Genomic DNA, 20419 nt, shown 5'->3' with positions numbered 1-20419 from the left:
CTCTGACTTCTAGATACAAGTATATTATTAAGCCATCCGATTCGAGTCAATGATTAATGTAAGACAGGGCATTTTTGGAAAACCTATGTTCCCGTCAATATAATATCGTGATAGGATTGAAAGTGGAAACCTCAGTTGAAATTGTCAAGTAACAAATTGTTGCAGGTACATATGGACATGAATATCAATTTGTCTCTTCATAGCTTTATATACGCCAAATAGTAACATAGAGCTTCCAATTGGAAAAAGCTCACTTTTGCTGTGGATCCTTACAACGTGTGCTTTCTCACTTGCTCCCTCATGCATTCTCAATTTAAAATTCTGACACTGCCTACTGCTCTATATGTACGCTCGTTCTGCTATTTGGCTAATTGTTCAGTTTGTTTTACATGCAGAGCTAGAAATTGGTCCAGGCACACGTTGGCCAACAGCCCGATTGCACAGCATCTCTGGCCGCTGGCTGTCCAAATGTTGCTCAATGAAATGCACGTCCAAGTGCCAAGCGACCTGTCATGGCGTTCGGTCCTTCACTGCTGCCCTGGTTCATAATAATTTAAATGCTCGGCACACAAAGTGGCCTGGCAAAGACAAACAGAGGTTAAACAAGCGCTGCATCTGCAAATTGCTACGTGACAGGACGCAATGCAATGGATGCGGACCACACACACACAGAGAGAGAGATCCATGCAGCAAGCAAGCTCATTTAAATACCAACAACTGCAGCAACCAAATTGGTACGACAAAAAAGTACATAGACGATGACGCCGATGTCTGCATCTGTGGCTGTATCTGAATCGGTGTCTATATGCGTGTGTATAAAGTGTGTAAGTGTGGCCTAAGTTGGACTTGAACCTGGATCTGGGATTCGGACTACAGTTCGATGGTTAATTTGGCATTGCATGCAACAAGCCTTCTGCAAACAGCAGGCGAGCCGCGTTGCAGCAGTGAGGATTGACGTCTGTGGCAGACAGGCAGAGTTACAAGCTGGCAGTACGAACATACAAATAAAAGGCAGTCAGACAGACAAATGACAGATCAACAACTAAGTAAGCAAATGGCGTTACAATAGAGCACGTTTTCGGTAACGGCATGCTTTGGAAATGAACTGCGACACTGGTCAAGTGGCTAACAACCCACATTGGAAAATACGTGTGTCTTCAGCTCATATAATATGATAAGAGAAGAGCAGTAGAAATCTCAATATAACTGAAACGATCTCAAGCGATTCCTAACAGCAGGTGGTTCACAACTTCAATGTATCTTGAACAAGGGAGCAACACGAGTAACAATAACAGAAAACTTCACAGGCAGACAAACAAAAAATACAACCAAGCTCTGTGGGGCAGGCTAGAAAGACAATCGCAGCACTCAGTGAGGTGTTCAGGCGCCCAGGTGCTTAGGCGAACTGGAGGGAAACAAAAAATAGGTATGAAATTAGGAACAGGACATTTTGCACTCGGGCAACATACGCTTGCCCACGAAAAGGATAAACTTTTTGTTAGTTAACAGAAAGAGACGGACAGGACTGGCCGTGCTGGTGCTGGAGCTGTTACTCTAACGGCACTACGGCATAAAAGAAACATAACTAATTTGCATAAAATGTTGAAACAGAGGCCAGGCAGTTGACACAGGCCCAGTTCAGCTCAGCTCAGCTCAGCGTGGGTATAGAGCCCGGACTTATCCAAACTTTGCCAACGGAAATCGAGTCAAGTCATAAGTAGGGAGTTGTTGTCCCCATCTCATGCTGCTCCACTGCTCTCTGCTGCTGCGACTGCCAACCAGGTAAATTTGTAGCCAACTCTGGCACGAAATTTGAAAATAGTAAACTAAGTGAAAACCACCACACCGCCAAACGAACCGCCCAGCGACCCACAGCGGTCCTTTTGCACATACATACATACATACATACATACATACTTGAAGACAACAACAAAATGCATAGAAACTTTTGCATGACAAAGTGAAAGCTCTGCACCCCAATTTTCTCTGAATACATTCATATGTACATATATGTATGTATGTATGTATGTAGTGTAACCGTTGTGGGTCTAACTAGCTTGCCATATTGGCGGTTCGTGTCCTTGCCTCTCTCGTGCATTGCCAGCAACAGGAACATGAGCTCTAAGACAAAGTCCTCTTCCCAAATGTCAGCGACACATTATGCGATGCAACTTCTACATACATAAGTATGTATGTACCCGTAACTTTATATACAAGTATGTATGTTCGTGTCATCTACGGAAACCGTACTTAAACTGTAATCCAAGCATACCAGGCACGCGACGCCCGAGAACATCGAACAAATCACCTCAAAATACAGATATAATTTCTTTGTGCAGCTTGGGAGAATTATTTCGCTAAAAGCAAACTTTTCATTTCCAGTTTCTTCAGCAGCTTAGCTTTTGAAATGCCAAAAAATATTTTTAGTCAAATGAAAATTAATTTAATTTATAATCATTTTAATAATTTTAAGACATTTTATATTTTTTTTATAAAATAAGAGAGAACGCTACAGTCGGGGAAGTCCGACATTAAAAAGACCTGTCCCCGAAAAAAAATCGGATACTGGGTAATACAAGTGTTATAGAATGCGCGCATGGCACTTACTTCTGCCAGAAGTTTTAGTTTGTGGGCATTGTACTGGTATTAATTTCAATTTAAAAGGTACATAGTACTTATGTGCAGCATAGATGAATTAATGGTTTAAAGAATAGGTGTCCTGTTCACGAAGTTTCAATAAAGTCATTCTGTCCATTTATGTGCATAATACTTTGTTCATACCCGTGCCCTCTTATTAACAACTATTTTCCGTCGTCCAAACCAATTGAAGTTCCGCCCCGGTTTGAAAAGCTTCTTGACAAACTAACTGAATTTCTGACTATCTTGTACATATCGACTTAGTATTCGATTATGTTTTATAGTAAATTGTTTTCCACCAAATACATACACAACGGTGGCAACCGTTTATAATTTCCTTATTAGCTATTCGATGGATAAAGAAGTACTTTTACTCCTTCTTGTAACACAATGTTGCTTAGTAAACTGGTTAATTCTTAATGAAAATGGGAACGAAGCCAAAAACTGATAATGCAGTTCCCGATTAAGTTCCCTGCGTCTACCAATATTTGTTAGGCAAGGCCAAGGGCGTACGCATGAGGGCAAGAGAGACCGCCCCTAAAAGAAATTCCGAATATGAAGTCGACCGCAGATTCATTATTATGGCTCACTATTTCGCCTCAAAATGGAACTGAGCTGGATTTGTTGACGTTTGTCTGTTGATAAATAAATTATTATTTCAGCTGCACCGTGCAGTAAGTATTTGATCAAAATTTTATTTTAGTGGCCCCCATTTGAAACGCTGTGTACGCCCTTGAACACGGCCGTTGGTATATATTAACATTAAGCACGAATTTTACGTACATATGTATATGTGAAAACGCATACATTTTTATTACTTCCCAAACAAATAATTATAAAAAAAAAAAAACATTGCCTTAAGTAAGCTTTATATTAAAAATTACAGTTTAGAACAATATTTTATCATATATATTGATATGAATATGTGTATAGTGGAATTATATCTATTATTAAAGAGACAAAGAAAATCGTAAAAAAAAAAAGAATTGTTGACTAAACTGGTACACTAGTCTCCAGAGGGCAATAGAATGAAAAGTACCAGCCAGCACGCAAATGGTACATTAAATATAATTGTAGCGCAAGAGATGAGTTTGTCTATCGCCTTAATAAATATTGGGGTTCTCGTGCAGTCGTTTTGTTGGATAGTGAAACGGTCCATTAGAAATCATTTTGAATCCATGATTTAAAAACAAGAACACATACATGTGTAGTAGAAATTTAGGACAGCAGCATCTTAAACATATTTTAAAAACAAAGTTGTAATAAAATTTGCCTTTGTATTTTGCAATGTTTGCAGACTTTTTATACCCTGTACCCAAAGGGTACAAGGGTATATTAGTTTTGTGCGAGTGCACATGGAACACACAGAAGGAGGCTTGGTAGACCCCACAAAGTATATATATTCTTGATCAGCATGACAAGCCGAGTCGATATAGCCATGTCCGTCTGTCCGTCTGTCCGTCTGTCCGTCTGTCTGTCCGTCTGTCTGTCCGTCTGTCTGTCTGTATGAACGCAAGGATCTCCGAAAGTATAAGAGCTAGAATAACCAAACTTGGTATACAGATTCTCCTGAGACCGAGAAAGGACGAGTTTGTTAATTTTTTCTGATCCGCCCCCCCCACTCCCCCCCTATTACTGATTTTCTATAACTCCCGTAATTCTTGGAATTTTGAACTAAAATTTGGTAGTCACATTAGGTTAGTAATTATATATCCGTATACCAAGTTTCATTATGATAGAATGATCGGAAAGAAAGTTATAGCCATATAACCAGGCCCAATGCACACATACATACATATGTACAAGTACACAAACACGCATAAGGCACGATTCTGATGTAAATGTAAATGTATCTATGCATGCATGGAATATTTTATATTTAATTTAGTTAATTAATTAAATTAATTTAGTTAATTAATTAAATTAATTTAGTTAATTAATTAAATTAAATTAATTAATGAAATAAATTAAATTAATTAATATAATAAAATTAATTTAATTAATTTTTTGTGGGGTGGTACAGGGTATTTAAGAGTTGAGCCTGCTCGACTTTAGCATTCCTTTCTTGTTCTTAATTGCTTCGGGATGTCTAAATTCAGAAGCACACGATAGCAAAAATATACTGTACTAGAAGCAAACTAAGAAACTCGAAAGCTGCAGGATGCATTTATTTTAAGCTTTAAATATTGTTTAATGACTTTTGACTATTTAATATGTTGTGGTCGTAAAAATATTCATTCTAACAAGAATGGAATTGAGTTTCTGAAAAAAATGCATTTATTGAAGTCAAATTTTGGATAAAATTTCTACTCCTATATACTAACAGTCGCATCTTATTCACAATGCTTATCTATCAGATTTCTTTGCTTACAGCTACATAAGTATGTTGTTAAAACAATACTATTTGTGATTTTCTATTACTCATAAAGCTAAAGATTGAGTAAGCTAGTTATTTTCAAATCTAATCTATATGCAACATACATATGTTTATGCTTAAACAGGAATGTAAGAGTCGAGAAGTCCCAACTTTTCCTGATACATTATCGAACAAACTTCGATGTTACTTCGGAATATACTGTTAATGCCTAATAACGATATTCAAGAAATTACTTCGTACACAATTAAGTAAGTTGAGCTAAAGTCCTGCTTTCTCTCTCTTTACAGCCTGGTCAATCAATCCATGCCAGAAGCAGGCAAGGTGCGTAAGATGGTGGCGCGGGCTCTTAGTGTTTGGGAAAACAATTCAAAGTTGACATTTCGTGAAGTGTACAGCGATCAGGCGGACATACAAGTGCTGTTTGCAAGGTGAGTGCAAAATGCAGTGGGGTTGGGAGATGGCGATTAGAAGTGGGGCTTGTTTCGCAAATATTGCCTTTCCGAAGTGTGTCATAAAAAGTGACTTTAGTGCCATAAACATGGAAACCAGGCAAACACATAAAAACGCACTTAAAACCAGGCAACGATAAATAAGCCAAGTGCTAAGCTGATGACGAGGATGGCTATGACGATTATGATTCTGATTCTGGTGCTGCTGCATGAAGGCAAAAGCAACTTGGAGGAGCCAATTGCAAATCAAAGAGTTTATGTGGCATGCTCTGGCTTGGCGCTGTTTCTACATAGATAAGCGGCGCGTATAATTCTTTATTTTAAAATGCTAAGCAACAGCTGTTCTCCAATCATTGCAGGCGCGATCATGGCGATGGATATAAGTTCGATGGACCCGGCCAAGTGCTGGCTCACGCCTTCTACCCTGGTGTGGGACGCGGCGGCGATGCACATTTTGATGCGGAGGAGATCTGGCAGTTTGATGCAGACAACGATGATAACCGAGGTACGTGTGGCCACCAGCCACTAAATTAATATTTAATTTTTGACATGAATTAATTACATTTGAAAATAATGTGTGTGTTTGTCCGAGAGCAGCGGCTGTTTCCGCGGTTGCATTCAAAACTGCTAGTGGAATGCCAGCGTCGCAACCGCAGCCCGGTGGGCAGAGAGGCAAAATCAATAAGTGTTGCATACGCTGCGGCGCATTGCCCGACCGTGACTAACGGACCCGCCTGCCTGCCTGCCTGCTTGCCTGCTTGCCTTTCCTTCTTGCATGCTTTTTGTAATTTAGCTCAATAAATCGTTGTCGGTCGAGGGGCAAACCCCTTTCGCTGCAGCCTCGATTTTGAATGGTTTTTAATGCCTTTCAAAATTGTCAGCATGACGCGTGACGTCGTCGCATTTGCCGCCATTGTCTGACATGGTCCTGCTTTATGGGCGACGCAGTTTGAAATGTTTCAGTGACGCCATTTTTATGCCACTTACAAAGTCGTCAAGGCAACAACGGCGGCGGCAACTGCAGCGACAGCCACGAAGTCAGAGTGCAACTTTAAACCCCTGCCATTAACAAACTATGTATCTACTATACGCGTACTATAGCTTCATGTCTTTTACCGTGTCAGGTACGAACTTTTTGAATGTCGCTCTGCACGAACTAGGCCACTCGCTAGGTCTGGGTCACTCGTCGGACTCAAATGCGGTTATGTTTCCCTGGTATCAGAGCAACGAAGTGGATGGCAAGCTGCCCGACGACGATCGGAATGGCATTCAGGAGCTCTATGGCGCCAAGGATAAGACTTGGGGACCCTATAGACCACGCGCCACAGCCCGTACCACAACGACTACTACAACAACAACTATGCGACCTATGGTCTACTTCCCACAGCGACCAAACGTTCCAACGCGTCGTTATCCATACTACACCGAGAGGCCACTCTACCGTCCGCATAATCCACGCCAGACAGAACGACCAACCGCCGCCACCAGGGCCACGCCGCGCACTTATCCTACGGTCAGAAACTATCCTACTGCCAGAACCTATCCCAAAAAGCCAACAAAGCCGCGAAAGATAAAGCCAGACACCTGTCGGACCCACTACGACGCCATATCCATGATACGCAACGAGCTCTTCATATTCAGAGGACAGGTACGGATGGAAGCCCAATGGCTATCTACAGATTTCTCGAATCTAATAATCTATTTACAGTATCTTTGGCGTATCGGAGCAAATGGTATGTACGCCGGCTATCCCACTGAGACGCGTCGCCACTGGGCCGCACTACCCGAGGACTTCAAGCGCGTCGATGCCGTCTATGAGGATAAAAAGCTAGGGATAATATTCTTTATAGGTACGTGCGAGTAACTACAATAAATTTATGGTCCCATGTAACATTTTTCATTAAAAAACAAAACACACTGCACTTTATTGTATTAACTCTCACAAGTATGAAAATTGATGCCCTTTTTTCTTTTTTTTTAACAAGAATTTCGCCATATGAATTCGACCACACATTCATTATTATGGCGAACTACTTATTTCGCCTAAAAATTGAACTGAGTTGGATTTGTTGAAGTTTTTTTTATTGGAAAAAGCTGCGTACGCCCTTGGTTATGTCTATAACATTAATACGTATATTGTTAGTTATAATATAAAACAAAACTATTTCCAATTCACAGGTCGATACTACTATGCATTCGACACCGTCACACTCATAACTGGCTATCCACAACCGCTTACATCGTTGGGTCTGCCGTCCACACTGTCGCACATCGATTCCGCTTTTGTTTGGGGCCACAACAATCACACTTACCTGACTAGTGGCACGCTCTATTGGCGACTGGACGACAGCACTGGTAAAGTGGATCCCACCTATCCATACGACATGTCCTTTTGGGGGGTGGGCTACAACATCGACGCCGCCTTCCAGTATTCAGACGGCAAGACCTATTTCTTTAAAAAGGAGGGCTACTGGGAGTTCGATGACAACCGTATGAAACCGACGCAAGTGCTTCCCCAAAGCTCGGCACACAAGTGGATGCGCTGCTCTCGCAGCGACAACGACGTGAACAAGGAACAGCGCTGGACAGCACCGCTGGTCTCGGGCGTGGATGAGGTCGATTCCGAAGACAAAGCTGGGAATGCCGCAGGACGTGCATATTCTGTTGCAATTATTCTGCCTACCCTTCTCCATATATATAGCATATGGCGTAGTTAAAACTTACTCTAAGCGGTTTAGTTTGGCATCTAAACAGCTTCTGGTGAAGTATAAGGTGCGTTCCAAAGTAAGCAAAGCTATTGGAATATTAGGACTCAACCCAACTTCCTAGAATATGACCAACTGAAAACCAACTTCTTGGCAAAGCCTTGATTCAAACGTTTCAGTTAATGAACCATGCCTTATCCACGGCAGAGTTCACGAGGGGTATACATGTTCTAAAAAATTCGTGCACGAATGCGAGCTCTTCTATTTTAAAAAAGCACGAATAATGATGGAAAAAAAATTCATATAGTCTAATTCGTTTTTCGTTTTATTTAATCATTATGTATTATGCATAATGTATTCTACTGAAATTCCTTACTTATTTCTCAGAGCGAGTTTTGGATATCTTCTATTGTCGTATGTACCTACATGCTGCAGGCATTTACGGCCTAGAATTTAATGCACCCCTACCGTATAGCTTTAGACCATGAACATCGCTTGCTACATATATTTACATATGTTGCCAGCCTTTTATATTTTTCACAAGTTATGTTTACCTTGAACCGCACCTTGTAGTAAATTTTCTTCAAAAATTATGCACTTTTTCTCTTCCGTTCAGAGAAAATATAAATTTGTCATCAAATAAGAACCTGTTTTGCTGTTGTTTTTTTTTAGTCCAAGCTAATCGGTTTAGAGTAATACTTTTATGAAATTGAACTTTATTGTCGGTTATGCTGTGCGAAGTTCAAATCCGGACTACTCATTCGTATTTAAGTAAATATTTTATATTTTAATAAAAGATAGTTAATCGTTGCGATCGCAGCTGTCTAACAGCTTAGAGTACGTGCTACACGATTGTACACAAGCGGCCTTAGATAGTATTCATGACTCAATTCAAATTTGATTCCATATACATAATAATTTTTCAACTGTATTCTATGCCATAATAATACCCATTTATACCTACTTGTATTTCTTTAAATAGTATGTTGCATTTCAAGAGCCATCGGGAAAAGTGTTTCATACAATTTGAATAATTTTATCAATAAGCACGAAATAAATTGCTTAGTAAGTCAACCGTCAATCATTCAATTTGTGCTTTTATTGTATTATTCATAATATTCTATGCATATAACATACTATATTATACTGTATTGTATTGTCTGATATAAGTACACATACTACTTTTGCACGCATTGAAATTACCTACTAGCTAATAAAGAGTTTGTAAGAGTTGTATGTAAAAAAAAGAGAGGGGAATGATCAAGTGCTTAGATTTAAGGACACGTATTTCCAACATTTGAAAAGCCAGCACTGCCTTATAAAACATACTAAGTTAATGTTTATCACCTAAAGTTTAAACACTACAGAAACGCCTATACGAGTAGCTGTGAACTATCCACGCATTTTTCTTAATTCAAAAACAACATTTTGGGGATTTTTATTTATAATTTAAATAATGTGATATTACAATAAATTCAATAACTTGCATACAAATACATAATTTTTAATGGGTATTGGGTAATTGCGTTCATAATTAGAGTGGACTGTTTTCTTATATTTTGTTTAGCCTTTATTAACAATTCAATAAAATGTTTCTGCACGCAGGTAATTTGTCGAAAATATCCTACACCATTTGGCTATATTCTCCGTTTTTTAACCCAACCCAGCAAAATTCGACGAGGAGAATGTATACAAGGAAACAACATAAGTATACTGCAATTTGAACTGAATCGGACCACCATATCCTACAGCTATCATAAGGACATCAGCTTATACAGGAAAGAAATGCTACAGTCCAGCGGGCCCAACTCTTAAATACCCTGTACCCACTCCCAAACAAATAGATATATATTTTGATCGACTATGCCTCCTTCGATATTTGAACTCACGTAAAGGGTGTATAAGGAACTGTGTCTACAAGGTGCGTTCCAAAGTACGTTATAACCTGCTATCTTTATCGATTGTCCAGTGACATGACATTTCATCGATTGGAAGTGAAGTTATTGCGTTTAAAGTGTCAATATGTTTGTGTTATCGGGTCGAAAATGAGCTAGAGCCAACATTAAATTTTGTTTTAAAATTGGTAACACTTTTACCGAAACGTTTCAATTGATGGAACAAGCTTATGGCGATGATTGCCTGTCCTGTAGCAGAGTGCACGAGTGGTTTCAACGTTTTCAAAGTGGTCGTGAGGACATAATGACGATCAACATGTGGGCCAATCAAAATTCGTGATCACCGAAAATTCCATCGAACCTGAAGCCGAGATCATCATTGAAATTGATGTAAATGGAATTGAACATCTCCAAAACATCGATTTATCGCATTTTGACCGAATATTTGGGCTTACGAAAGGTGTGTGCACGGTTTGTTCCGCACAAATTGACAGATGACCAATAATTGCTCTCATCGATGGACGCTTGTGACCGATTATTTGACCAAAAATCACATTTTAACCTTTTGTATTGTGCAAAAAGCTGTATTGAAGCCGAAGGAGACTATTTTGAATAAAATAAATCGATTTTGCCGAAAAAACCATTTGTTCTGTTAAAAAGCTTTAAAAAGTCCTGTTTACTTTGGAACACACCTTGTATGTGAGTCTATGCGTGTCCGTGTGTGTCTGCGTGTGTCTGTGCAAAGCAGTAGCAACAATAACAGCGGCGGGCAGAACCTGGACAGAGATACATATATGGTTATAACTTCCTTTCAAATTAACCTATCAGGATGAAGCATTCTAACTGGAGGTAGTTTCCTGGAGGTAATTTGAGTTCGAAGCTCCAAGAACTAGATCGATCCCCGCACTCATACATACCAGCGGACATTTCTAAAAAAAAAAACCGTCATGTCATTCTAATCAGGAATACTATACATTTTTTTGCGGTCTAGAACGCCATCTTTGTTTGTTCTTATAAACTTATTGTGGAATACTAAAGTCGAACAGGGTTGACGCAAATCTTTTTATACGCTTTACCGGAAGAAAGCAAAGGAATAAACACGTGGAGAAGCTAAAGTTGGGTGTCCCGGCTTTGGAATACTCTGCACTATATGTAGAATAATTATAAAAGTTGAAAAAATTACGAAAATTTAAAAAAATTAAGAAAGTTTAAAAAAAATGTCATCGATTTTACCTCCCTTGGTATTCGAACTCACGTAAATGGTGTATAATTGCACATTTACATAGGAATTGTGTCTATGAGAGTGTATGTTTGTCTATGCGCGTCAATTCGTGTCTGTGTGAGCATGTTTGCAGTCAGCCAAAGCACGAGCATCAACCACAGCTACGCGCAGCGCTTTGGCGGCGATATTTATACCTATACTAACCTATATACCTTCCTGTTAAATCGGTCTATAATAAAACTTGGCATACGGACAAATAATCACTAACTGGGGGTATTTGCAAAATTTGTAATTTCGAAATTCCATGAATTACGGGAGTTATGTGAGATAACTAATTGCGGAGATGAGGGGGAGGGAGCGAAATTTCAAAATACACATTTTCTGCGTTTTCACATAAGGCATCTGCGACTTAGCTCTAGCTCTTATAGTCTTTGAGATTCAGGTGTTCATACGGACAGACAGACAGGCATAGATCGACTCGTCTTGTCATGCTGATCAAGAATATATGTATATACTTTGTGGGGTCTGCCACGCCTCCTTCTGTTACATTTTTCACCACAACCCTAATATACTATACTCTTGTACATTTTATGTACAGAGTATAAAATAAGAGAGAACGCTACAGTCGAGCAAGCCCGACAGAGAAATACCCTGTTCCCAGGTAAACTTCCGGTATATGCGCCTCTAGCAGAAGCAAAAGGAAGAAGAAGAGTGAATTTGATGCTGCAGCTTGTGGGCGTAGTACCGGAGTCATGAAATTTGAAACAAGAGTAGATAATTATATATAAATTATGTTTGTTTAATGCAGCTTTTGAAATGTGGACGGTATTGACGAAATTCTGTAGCGTGGGAAAGGGGGGGGGGGGGGGGGGGGGGGGGGGGAATTCAAAAAAATAAACAAAAACACCTGTAGCCTAGGGACTAGCAGCGTCTACATACCAAGTTTGGTTAATGTACGCTCAACCGTTTCCGAAATCCAAGCGTTCATCCAGACGGACGGACAGACGGAAGGACAGGCGGACGGACGGATTTCGATTTCTCTCGTCATGTTGATTCAGAATATATACACTTTATGGGATCGGAGATGCTTCCTTCTGCATGTTACATACATTGCACAAACCTAATATACCCTTTTTTCCCTACGGGTACAGATTATTAAAAAATTTAACACGTAGGTAGAGACATATGTATGTTTGTATATATTGTAGTATAATTATCATAAGTTTATATCCTGATTGCTTTGCTGACCCCACAAACCATATTCTCGGACTTAGGAATCTGCTATCAAGTTTGGCTATTCCTCTTATACTTTTTGCGATCAGTGCACATTCGCACAAAACTAATAAACTTCTTTACCCTTTAGGTACAGGTATATAAATGGGTATGCGTCATCAGAGCAGCCCTAAGTATATAATTTAGGCAAAACCATTTTTTCGTGGAGCGTATAATAAATACGTCTTACAAGTATTACACTTGTTTTTTATTGGCCTTATGTAATCTGAATTATTTAATCTACAGCCCAATTATTGAACGCGTTAGATTATTTCCAAAGTTCTATTTCACTAAAAGGTCTTATAGAAGAGTCAAAAACATTAACAAATATGCATTTAGAAATTGAATGTACATATGTATATACTATACGAGTATATGAATATCTTAGTACCCGTATATCCAATACCAATAAAGCGCGATAACATGATATTTCCATGTTCGTGTCGAACAATTGCACAAGTTTTACCATTTTTGAAGCGAAAGCGGTATCATGTTCGTATCGTATTAAAGATAGAGTCGTTATCTACGCGATAGGCGTGTACGCATGCAAAGCTGGAGATATTTAGACTTACATACATACTACTATATCTATAATGGCAAGGGCAGTTCACTTGCCCCTGAAATGGAGCGCTGTAAAAGACAATTAAAGTTGCGAGCGGCAACAACTGCATCAAAAATGAAACGCTTGCATTAACGACGGCTATTTTTGTAGTCATTAGTTTGTGTTGTTGCCATCTAATCGTAGGAGTTAAGTGGCCTACCTGGGAACTGATTGCACCCGAGCACTGACGCCTGCTCTCTTGCACAACATAACAATCTCTTAGCTCCTGCTCTTACCCACCCACCCATTGAAGCAACCACATTCAAGTTTCTTTGGGCCATGCGTCATGCCGAGTGACGACACATACCAACCGAAGTCGCATGCAGCGCAATGACAGTAGGCGAGGCAAGCGCTGCTGCCTATACTCGTGCAATACCCGGAGCGGCCAAAATCGGCAGCTATAACGTATACTTGTAGAGCGGCAGTCAAGCGCCCACAGTCAATTCAAGCGGTACGTCGACAATTTGTAGCGGACAAATAAAATCACGCGAAGAAGAACACCGACAAATTAGACACCTACATACACGTACAGGCACATCCATAGCGATTCATTAAATTAAAGACAATTGTGAGTAAAGGTCGTGAGCGTCCACTTCCAAGAGCATGTACATACATATGTGTTAAGGCAAGAAATTGATGTTTTTGTAACTCAGATCCCACTTGATATCTGTCGCTAAGGAGGGTATTTTTGCTATCTTATACAGCAATTACAATGAAGCTATCACGCAATTCGCACTGTGCTCTCTAATCAAACCCATAATATTTCTTGCTGACTAATGAGATCAGATGGGCTACAATATACTCGTAGATCTGCCACTAGCGGCGGGCCAATCTAATCAATGGCCCGGCTTTTTAGCCAATGGTGACTAAGTTATCAAACTTTGAAACTTCCTGCGCTTAGGTGTAGCCCAATTTTTCAAGAGTTTTCCAAGCGTCGAGCAACATTAGTAACATATGCTAATCTTATCGGACAAAACGTCAACACGTACATACATACATACGCGGACAGCACCTGTTGAACAATGACAGTGGCATATCGAAAATAGCAACAACAACGCAAGCAGCAAATTTAGGCGACAATTAGCGGTGCGCTCAATAAATCATATTTTTGTGTTTATTTTTTACACTAGTGATAAATATGTCCGATTCAAACAACAACGTCATACGCCCCTTGAGCGCAGAACTGGAGCAGAACGCCCAGGAGCAGCTAGGCGAGGTGCCTGAGCGCATACCCGAAGACATTGAAATGTTGCGAGTATGGATCTCGAAACAGCCACATCTGAAAGCCTGCACAGATGCCCAGTTTCTAGTGGCCTTTTTGCGTGGCTGCAAATACAGTTTGGAAAAGACCAAACAAAAGTTAGACAATTTCTACGCCATGCGCGGTGCCGTCCCGGAGCTGTACAAAAATCGCTTGGTAGAGAATAAACAGCTTGACATACTCAAAACTGGGTAGGTAATATGAATTCCTTATTTCATTTAAACAGGCTCCTCATGCACAAATATTCAATAAGATAACGTCACTGTTGCCCATCACACTCCATATCGGTCCGCATAAACACCCTTAACAAGTAGAGGTACCCTCAAGAAAGAAAATAACTCTTATATTTTAAAGAAGATAGTGTTTCATTTAACATTTCATCTTATAAGTGTAAATATAATTTTCGTTCGGTCAAGTAATGTTCCAAGAACTTACATCATTTAATCAGTTTCGCAGGGGTACATGGCTTCGATACATCATCAAATTCGGTATTATCGGATACGTCTCAGCTAAGAAAGATTTTGGAAACAATGAAAAGACTCAGTCAGAAGCAAAGTCGGTTAAGAAAGGTCTGTAGGGTAGCAATTCGTAATGTAGAATGTAACGAAAAAATGTCACGGCATTTGCGGATGAATATGTTACTACGATTAACGTAGTGGAACAAAACTTCTGTTTTAATTTCTTACCGATTCGATTCCAGTGATTGTGTCAGGTGTACTGCCCCCACTACTAAGCTCCTTATATAACTTAAGATTTAATCAAATCGAAGACGAGAAGAGACAAGTCTATTCGTCCGTCTATCACTTAAGATTAGGCTACCATTACAGGAAGAGTAACCAAACATACAGGGTGCGCTATCTTTTATGTCGGTATGTAAATATTGAATAACTTTGTCATTAGTGAACCGATTGACTTGAGTAGACCAGTGTTGAAAACCTCAGTTCAGCACAATTTTAATCACGAATCGCTTCACTCCGAAAGAACGCGCTGAATAGCGCTTTACATTGAAAATAGTCGTTCAGTTGTGTTAACTCAACGTGCATATCGTCGAAAATATCGCGACAAACAGGCACCATCTGACAACACTATTCGTCGTTTATTTTCAAATTGTCTTGAGCACGGGACAGTGGAAGATTGACGTTCCAATGAACTGATTGAAATGGTAAAAGAGAGTGTTGCCCAGGACCCAAATGTGTCGTATCGCCACCGTGCTCAGCATTTTAACGTCAGTGGAACCACTTTGCGGCGCATTTTAAAGGACGATTTGCATTTGTTTCCGTATAAAGTGCAATTAACTCAAATAATTTTGCCGACAAACTGTCCACGTCGCTTGGAATACGGCCAAACAGTATCGGTGGATGTTGGCTCATTATGTCTGCCCGCAAATGCGTGAAAAAGGTCTGAACGGTTACTGGTTTCAACAAGACGGTGCGCCATGCCATACTGCAAATAAAACAATTCCCTGGACGTCTGGTATCAAAAAAAGGCGATATTGATTGACTACCCAGATCTCCAGATTTGACGCCTCCGGACTTCTTTTTGTGGGGATATTTGAAAAGCAAAGTTTACGCCAGCAAGCCTCAAACCATTGACGAGCTCAAGGCAAATATTCGTGCAGAAATCATCGCTATACCACCTGAGATGCTAGAAAAAGTGATGGAAAACGCAGCAAAAAGGGCACATTTTGCTGTGTCCAATAAAGGCGGCCACTTGATTGATGTTGTTTTCAAAAATTAGTCTGAACAAATTGTACAGATAAAAATATCTCATACTTGAAAATCGGTTGTTTATTTTCAAAGATATTCATTGTTTACACACCGACATAAAAGATGGCGCACCCTGTAGTAACCATAGGAAAGAATTTTTATAATCTCACACCTTATGGTCAATGAAGTAATCTATTTTCTAGATTCAAAATATAACAAATCTTAACCTCTTTTTATTGTTATGTTATGTACTCCGTGCATGAAATGTATATTCTTGATCAGCATTGCAAGGCGAGTCGATCTGCAACTGAATCTCAGAGACTATAAGAGCTAGAGACACCAAATTTAACACAAAGATGCCTTCTGTGTGTACGCTATGTGCGTTTTATTTTTTTATTTTCCTCCGACTTCCTGCTATGACGGATTTTCGGAAACTCCATTTCAGAATTTCTGTCCCTCCTCCTCTTCGCCGCAATTAGTGATTTTCCATAATTCCCGCAATTCTTGAAATTTCGAACTCAAATTTGGCAAATATCTCCAATTAGTGATTATGAGTATGACAAGTTTCATTATTTTGGGCCGATTTTAAATGCAGTTATAGCCATAACTGTAATCTTTGCCCAAACGCCGCCCGCAGCTGTTGTTGCAGCTTAGGCTCAACTCTGTACTGCATAAATACCCACACACAGACACCCATATACTCACATAGACTCAATTCCTATATATGTAAATGTACATTTATACACCCTTTAAATGAGTTTGAATACCAAGAGAGGTAAAATGGGTCAACAAATTAGAATTTTTTTTATATTTCTATAGTTATTTTACACATACATACAAGTATGTACGGGGTATTTCATTTCGGGACACCCAACTTTAGCCTTTCCATTAGTTTATTAAAAATTTATTTAAACGATGTACTATTTATTATCAATATATCTTAAAGATGTCTGCTCCGTCTCCCTAAGCCGCTAAAGGAAGCTGGCCCACGTATACACGTCTCCCGCTACGGCCACTACGATTCCAATAAGTATTCTATTGCGGAAGTGCTGCAGGTGAGCACCATGCTGGGGGAAATACAAATTCGCGAAGACGACAATGCCATGGTAATGGGCTTTGTGGAGATTATCGACATGAAGGGTGTGGGTGCAGGCCATTTGTTTCAGTTTGATGCAGTGCTGGTCAAAAAATTGGCTGTGTTGGGAGACAAGGCCTGGCCCTATCGCCCCAAGGGTTTTCACTTTGTCAATGCACCAACTAGTGCCGAGAAATTTATGTCAATAGCTAAGAGCTTGATGAGCGAAAAAATACGCAAGCGCGTAAGTGCAAGAAATTATTTATTACTGTTTATTGTATATTAAAATATTATAATGTACCTTACAGTTCCACATACACTCCAAACTAGAAAGTCTATACGAATACGTGCCAAAAGAGTGTTTGCCAACAGAGTATGGCGGCAGTAATGGGACTATTCAGAATGTTGTCGACACATGGACCCAGAAACTGCTGTCATACAAAGAATTTTTTGAGGAGGATGCACAATATGGCACAAATGAGAAGCTGCGGCGTGGCCAGCCGGTAAACTCCGAATCCTTGTTTGGCATAGAGGGTTCTTTTAGAAAGTTGGATATTGACTAGTTCAATACTTAGAGTAATAAAGATTGAAGATATGTTAACTATATAAGAATAAATAAAAAGTAAAACACCTAAAATGCCAAGAAATAAAATAAAAAACAAATACCTTTTGTATAATGAAAATGATCCCGAACGTAATTATATAAGTCCTACTGCCGCCGATTCCTACATATCGGCAAAAAAAAAAAAACCTCCTCCTCCACCACCATTAATACCCAAACTTAGTATCCAGGTTCTTCTTCAAGAAAGGTATAGTTTATTTATTTTTGCGATGCACATCTCCACTAATCCGTTTATAATATTCTTTCGAATCTCTCGTATTTAACAATTAATCCGGTTTTTGCTTGTGTCGAAGCCAAACTTTATCGTAATACGTAAATTCTGAAGGAATTATTATTATTATAAGTGCGATGCTCTGTCTTCGATGTTGCTGCTTCGTTGTCGTTGCAGCACACATAGACAAAACTTTATTTATTTATATATAGTATGTACATATACTACAAGGCAATAACTTAAGCATAACAGTGCGTAACAAAGAGACTTGATAAATGCTAAAAACGTGAATCTTTTTGGAGACAACTACAGCTTAGCTAAAGCAGCCTGCTTAGATTTTACGGAGATAAATGAATGCGCTTCATCGAAGTAGGGATTGGATTCCTGGCGTACACGTTGAAGCCACTTGAATACCTTGGGAAATTTCTTCTCGTTCACTTTATACTGGCATAGTTCTATAAATATAATATTGTCATAGAGAGTTATGTACATATATAATAAAAAAATGACAAACTTAATTGCTCAATTTCAGTTGCTCCAAACAAATCTGCCACAGTTAGCTGCTGTCCGGTCAAAAAGTCATTGTCCAGCCAAAGACGCTCAATAAGGCTTAAATTACTTTCCACATTTTTGATCATTTTATCGATGTTCTCCGCGCTTGGCTTGGGTGCTAACCTATTTATTGGTAAGAGCCATGCTTGCATAAAGTAGTAACCACAACTCATTCGCACGCTCAAGTGCTGCCATTCCAAAAACTCATCGACACGGGCGCGCTCCTTTATATTCTTGGGATAGAGTTTTTCACTAAATTGACCTTTGTCCGAGAGGTACCGCAGTATAGCTATACTCTCGCTGAGATGAAAGTCACCATCCACCAGTGCCGGTACTTTTTGGAAGCGATTGATTTGTTTATACTCATCAGTTAACTGCTCACCTATTATTTGTTTTAATGGAGTTAATAATTTTTTTAAACATTAAATTTTACTAACGTTTTCGCAATGCTACCGGACAGTCCTTAAAAGGGGTCTTGCCCAATTTGAATGATATCCACAGAGCACGCGATGGTTGCGACATCAGATCATAATAAAATTTGAAAATACTTGACATTGTTTACTATTATTTAGTTGTTTATTTTTTTGATCTTGTAGAAAACTGCAATTCTTTTTTGACTCCAGTAAAAAACAAACAGCTGTCGGTTCAACAAGAGTGTACAAAGGGCATATTGTCATTTAACAACACTGTTATGTATTGAGCAGATGATTGTGTAGATTCGATATTTATAGTTATCTCCCTCGCACTGATAATCTTAATAAAACAAAACAAAGCGCGAAAAATGTATATTTCAAATATAAAATTATATGCTTAAATGTACATATGCATAATTTTTTAGATACACATGTACATTCATTTGTATTTATATACTCAGCCAATGTTCACACAACTTGAACTAAACTAAAATTAAGCAAAAGAACAACTTAAATATTATTTGGAAACACGAAGTGTATAAAACTACCTAAAAATAACTTTTAGCTACAATACTTGTATATTGAAAGTTAAAAAACAGGTCTCTTGAATTATTTTTATCTGGTAGCCAATCCAATTTTTAAAACGATATAGCATTTAAAAACTTTTCCAACCTGATATAAAGTACACCTAATTCTGTTTTTACACGGTCTTTTTTTTACACGATTTTGATATAACACGGTTTGAAAATTAAAAATTGCATAGATACATATTTCTTTAGAGATAAGGACCCAATCACATATTTTTGCATATGATGTCTTTTTTTACACATTTTTTTCTGGAACCATCTGGAATTAGGTGTATAACTACTCTGTACGTGGAACGGTACGGACTCAAAAGTCTATTTCAATGCATATGTACATACATATGTATGTATGTATGTAAATCGACCATCTCGATAGGTGCAGTCAATCAAAAGCTCAAATTACCTGTATATTTCTCCACTTTCCATGACTGTCGCCTATGGTGATTTCCACTTATATATACATACATATATATAGCCTGTACCCAAAGGGTGAAAGGCTATACTAGTTATGTGAATGTATGTAACAGGCAAAAGGAGCCGTGGCAGACCCCACAAAGTATACATATTCTTAATCAGGATGACATGGCGAGTCGATATAGCCGACTCCATCTGTCCGTCCGTCTGTATGAACGCAAGGATCTCAGGAAGTACAAGAGCAAGAATAACCAAACTCGGTATCCAGATTCTCCTAAGTCCGAGAAAGGTCGAGTTTGTGTTTTTTTTTCTGATGAACCCCCCACTACCCCGCAAATCGTGTTTGTTTTCCATTTGACATTTAAACAAATTTGTTTAATTTATTAACGCACTTAACTTGGGGTTTCACTACATACGATACAA

At 39.0% G+C, this 20419-nt stretch overlaps 3 protein-coding genes across 5 annotated transcripts in view; 2 read left to right on the top strand and 1 right to left on the bottom strand.

Annotated features, from left to right (window-relative positions):
- The window catches only part of LOC115633933 (matrix metalloproteinase-2), a 100650-nt gene extending 90988 nt beyond the window's left edge, over nucleotides 1-9662 (top strand). For both annotated transcript variants that reach the window (XM_030531449.1, XM_030531450.1), the window contains 5 exons: nucleotides 5302-5442; nucleotides 5823-5968; nucleotides 6588-7111; nucleotides 7172-7313; nucleotides 7642-9662. In XM_030531449.1, the coding sequence (XP_030387309.1) occupies nucleotides 5302-5442; nucleotides 5823-5968; nucleotides 6588-7111; nucleotides 7172-7313; nucleotides 7642-8180 (1492 nt within the window). In that variant the 3' untranslated portion in view covers nucleotides 8181-9662. The remainder of the gene's footprint in view (nucleotides 1-5301; nucleotides 5443-5822; nucleotides 5969-6587; nucleotides 7112-7171; nucleotides 7314-7641) is intronic.
- A 3936-nt stretch (nucleotides 9663-13598) lies between these two features.
- Nucleotides 13599-17863, top strand: LOC115633696 (alpha-tocopherol transfer protein-like). Of its 2 annotated transcripts, none has more exons than XM_030531153.1 (4): nucleotides 13599-13726; nucleotides 14289-14610; nucleotides 17072-17444; nucleotides 17509-17863. In XM_030531153.1, the coding sequence occupies exons 2-4, from the start codon at nucleotides 14297-14299 to the stop codon at nucleotides 17761-17763; spliced, it is 942 nt and encodes a 313-aa protein (XP_030387013.1). In that variant the 5' UTR covers nucleotides 13599-13726; nucleotides 14289-14296; the 3' UTR covers nucleotides 17764-17863. The 2 variants fall into 2 exon arrangements, with proteins under 2 accessions (XP_030387013.1, XP_030387014.1); XM_030531154.1 differs by having other exon boundaries at nucleotides 13603-13609.
- A 287-nt stretch (nucleotides 17864-18150) lies between these two features.
- On the bottom strand, nucleotides 18151-19181 carry LOC115626511 (glutathione S-transferase theta-3-like). The gene is made up of 3 exons (XM_030521899.1): nucleotides 19023-19181; nucleotides 18548-18967; nucleotides 18151-18488 (listed from the first exon to the last, which is right to left on the bottom strand). The coding sequence occupies exons 1-3, from the start codon at nucleotides 19138-19140 to the stop codon at nucleotides 18340-18342; spliced, it is 687 nt and encodes a 228-aa protein (XP_030377759.1). The 5' UTR covers nucleotides 19141-19181; the 3' UTR covers nucleotides 18151-18339.
- Between the last annotated feature and the right edge of the window lie 1238 nt (nucleotides 19182-20419).

This window comes from Scaptodrosophila lebanonensis, unplaced genomic scaffold, assembly GCF_003285725.1.
Source record: "Scaptodrosophila lebanonensis strain 11010-0011.00,11010-0021.00 unplaced genomic scaffold, SlebRS2 tig00000001-arrow-pilon, whole genome shotgun sequence".
Taxonomy (NCBI): domain Eukaryota; kingdom Metazoa; phylum Arthropoda; class Insecta; order Diptera; family Drosophilidae; genus Scaptodrosophila; species Scaptodrosophila lebanonensis.
Note: the sequence above shows the minus strand (reverse complement) of the source record. Positions and strands in the feature narration are given on the sequence as shown.

Coding starts and splice junctions, on each gene's coding strand:
- LOC115633696 (XM_030531153.1), top strand. CDS start 14,297: ATGTCCGATTCAAACAACAACGTCATACGCCCCTTGAGCGCAGAACTG. Junction 14,611..17,071: donor CTTGACATACTCAAAACTGG/GTAGGTAATATG, acceptor TATATCTTAAAG/ATGTCTGCTCCGTCTCCCTA. Junction 17,445..17,508: donor GCGAAAAAATACGCAAGCGC/GTAAGTGCAAGA, acceptor TGTACCTTACAG/TTCCACATACACTCCAAACT.
- LOC115626511 (XM_030521899.1), bottom strand. CDS start 19,140: ATGTCAAGTATTTTCAAATTTTATTATGATCTGATGTCGCAACCATCG. Junction 18,968..19,022: donor TCCGGTAGCATTGCGAAAAC/GTTAGTAAAATT, acceptor AACAAATAATAG/GTGAGCAGTTAACTGATGAG. Junction 18,489..18,547: donor AACTGAAATTGAGCAATTAA/GTTTGTCATTTT, acceptor TTATATTTATAG/AACTATGCCAGTATAAAGTG.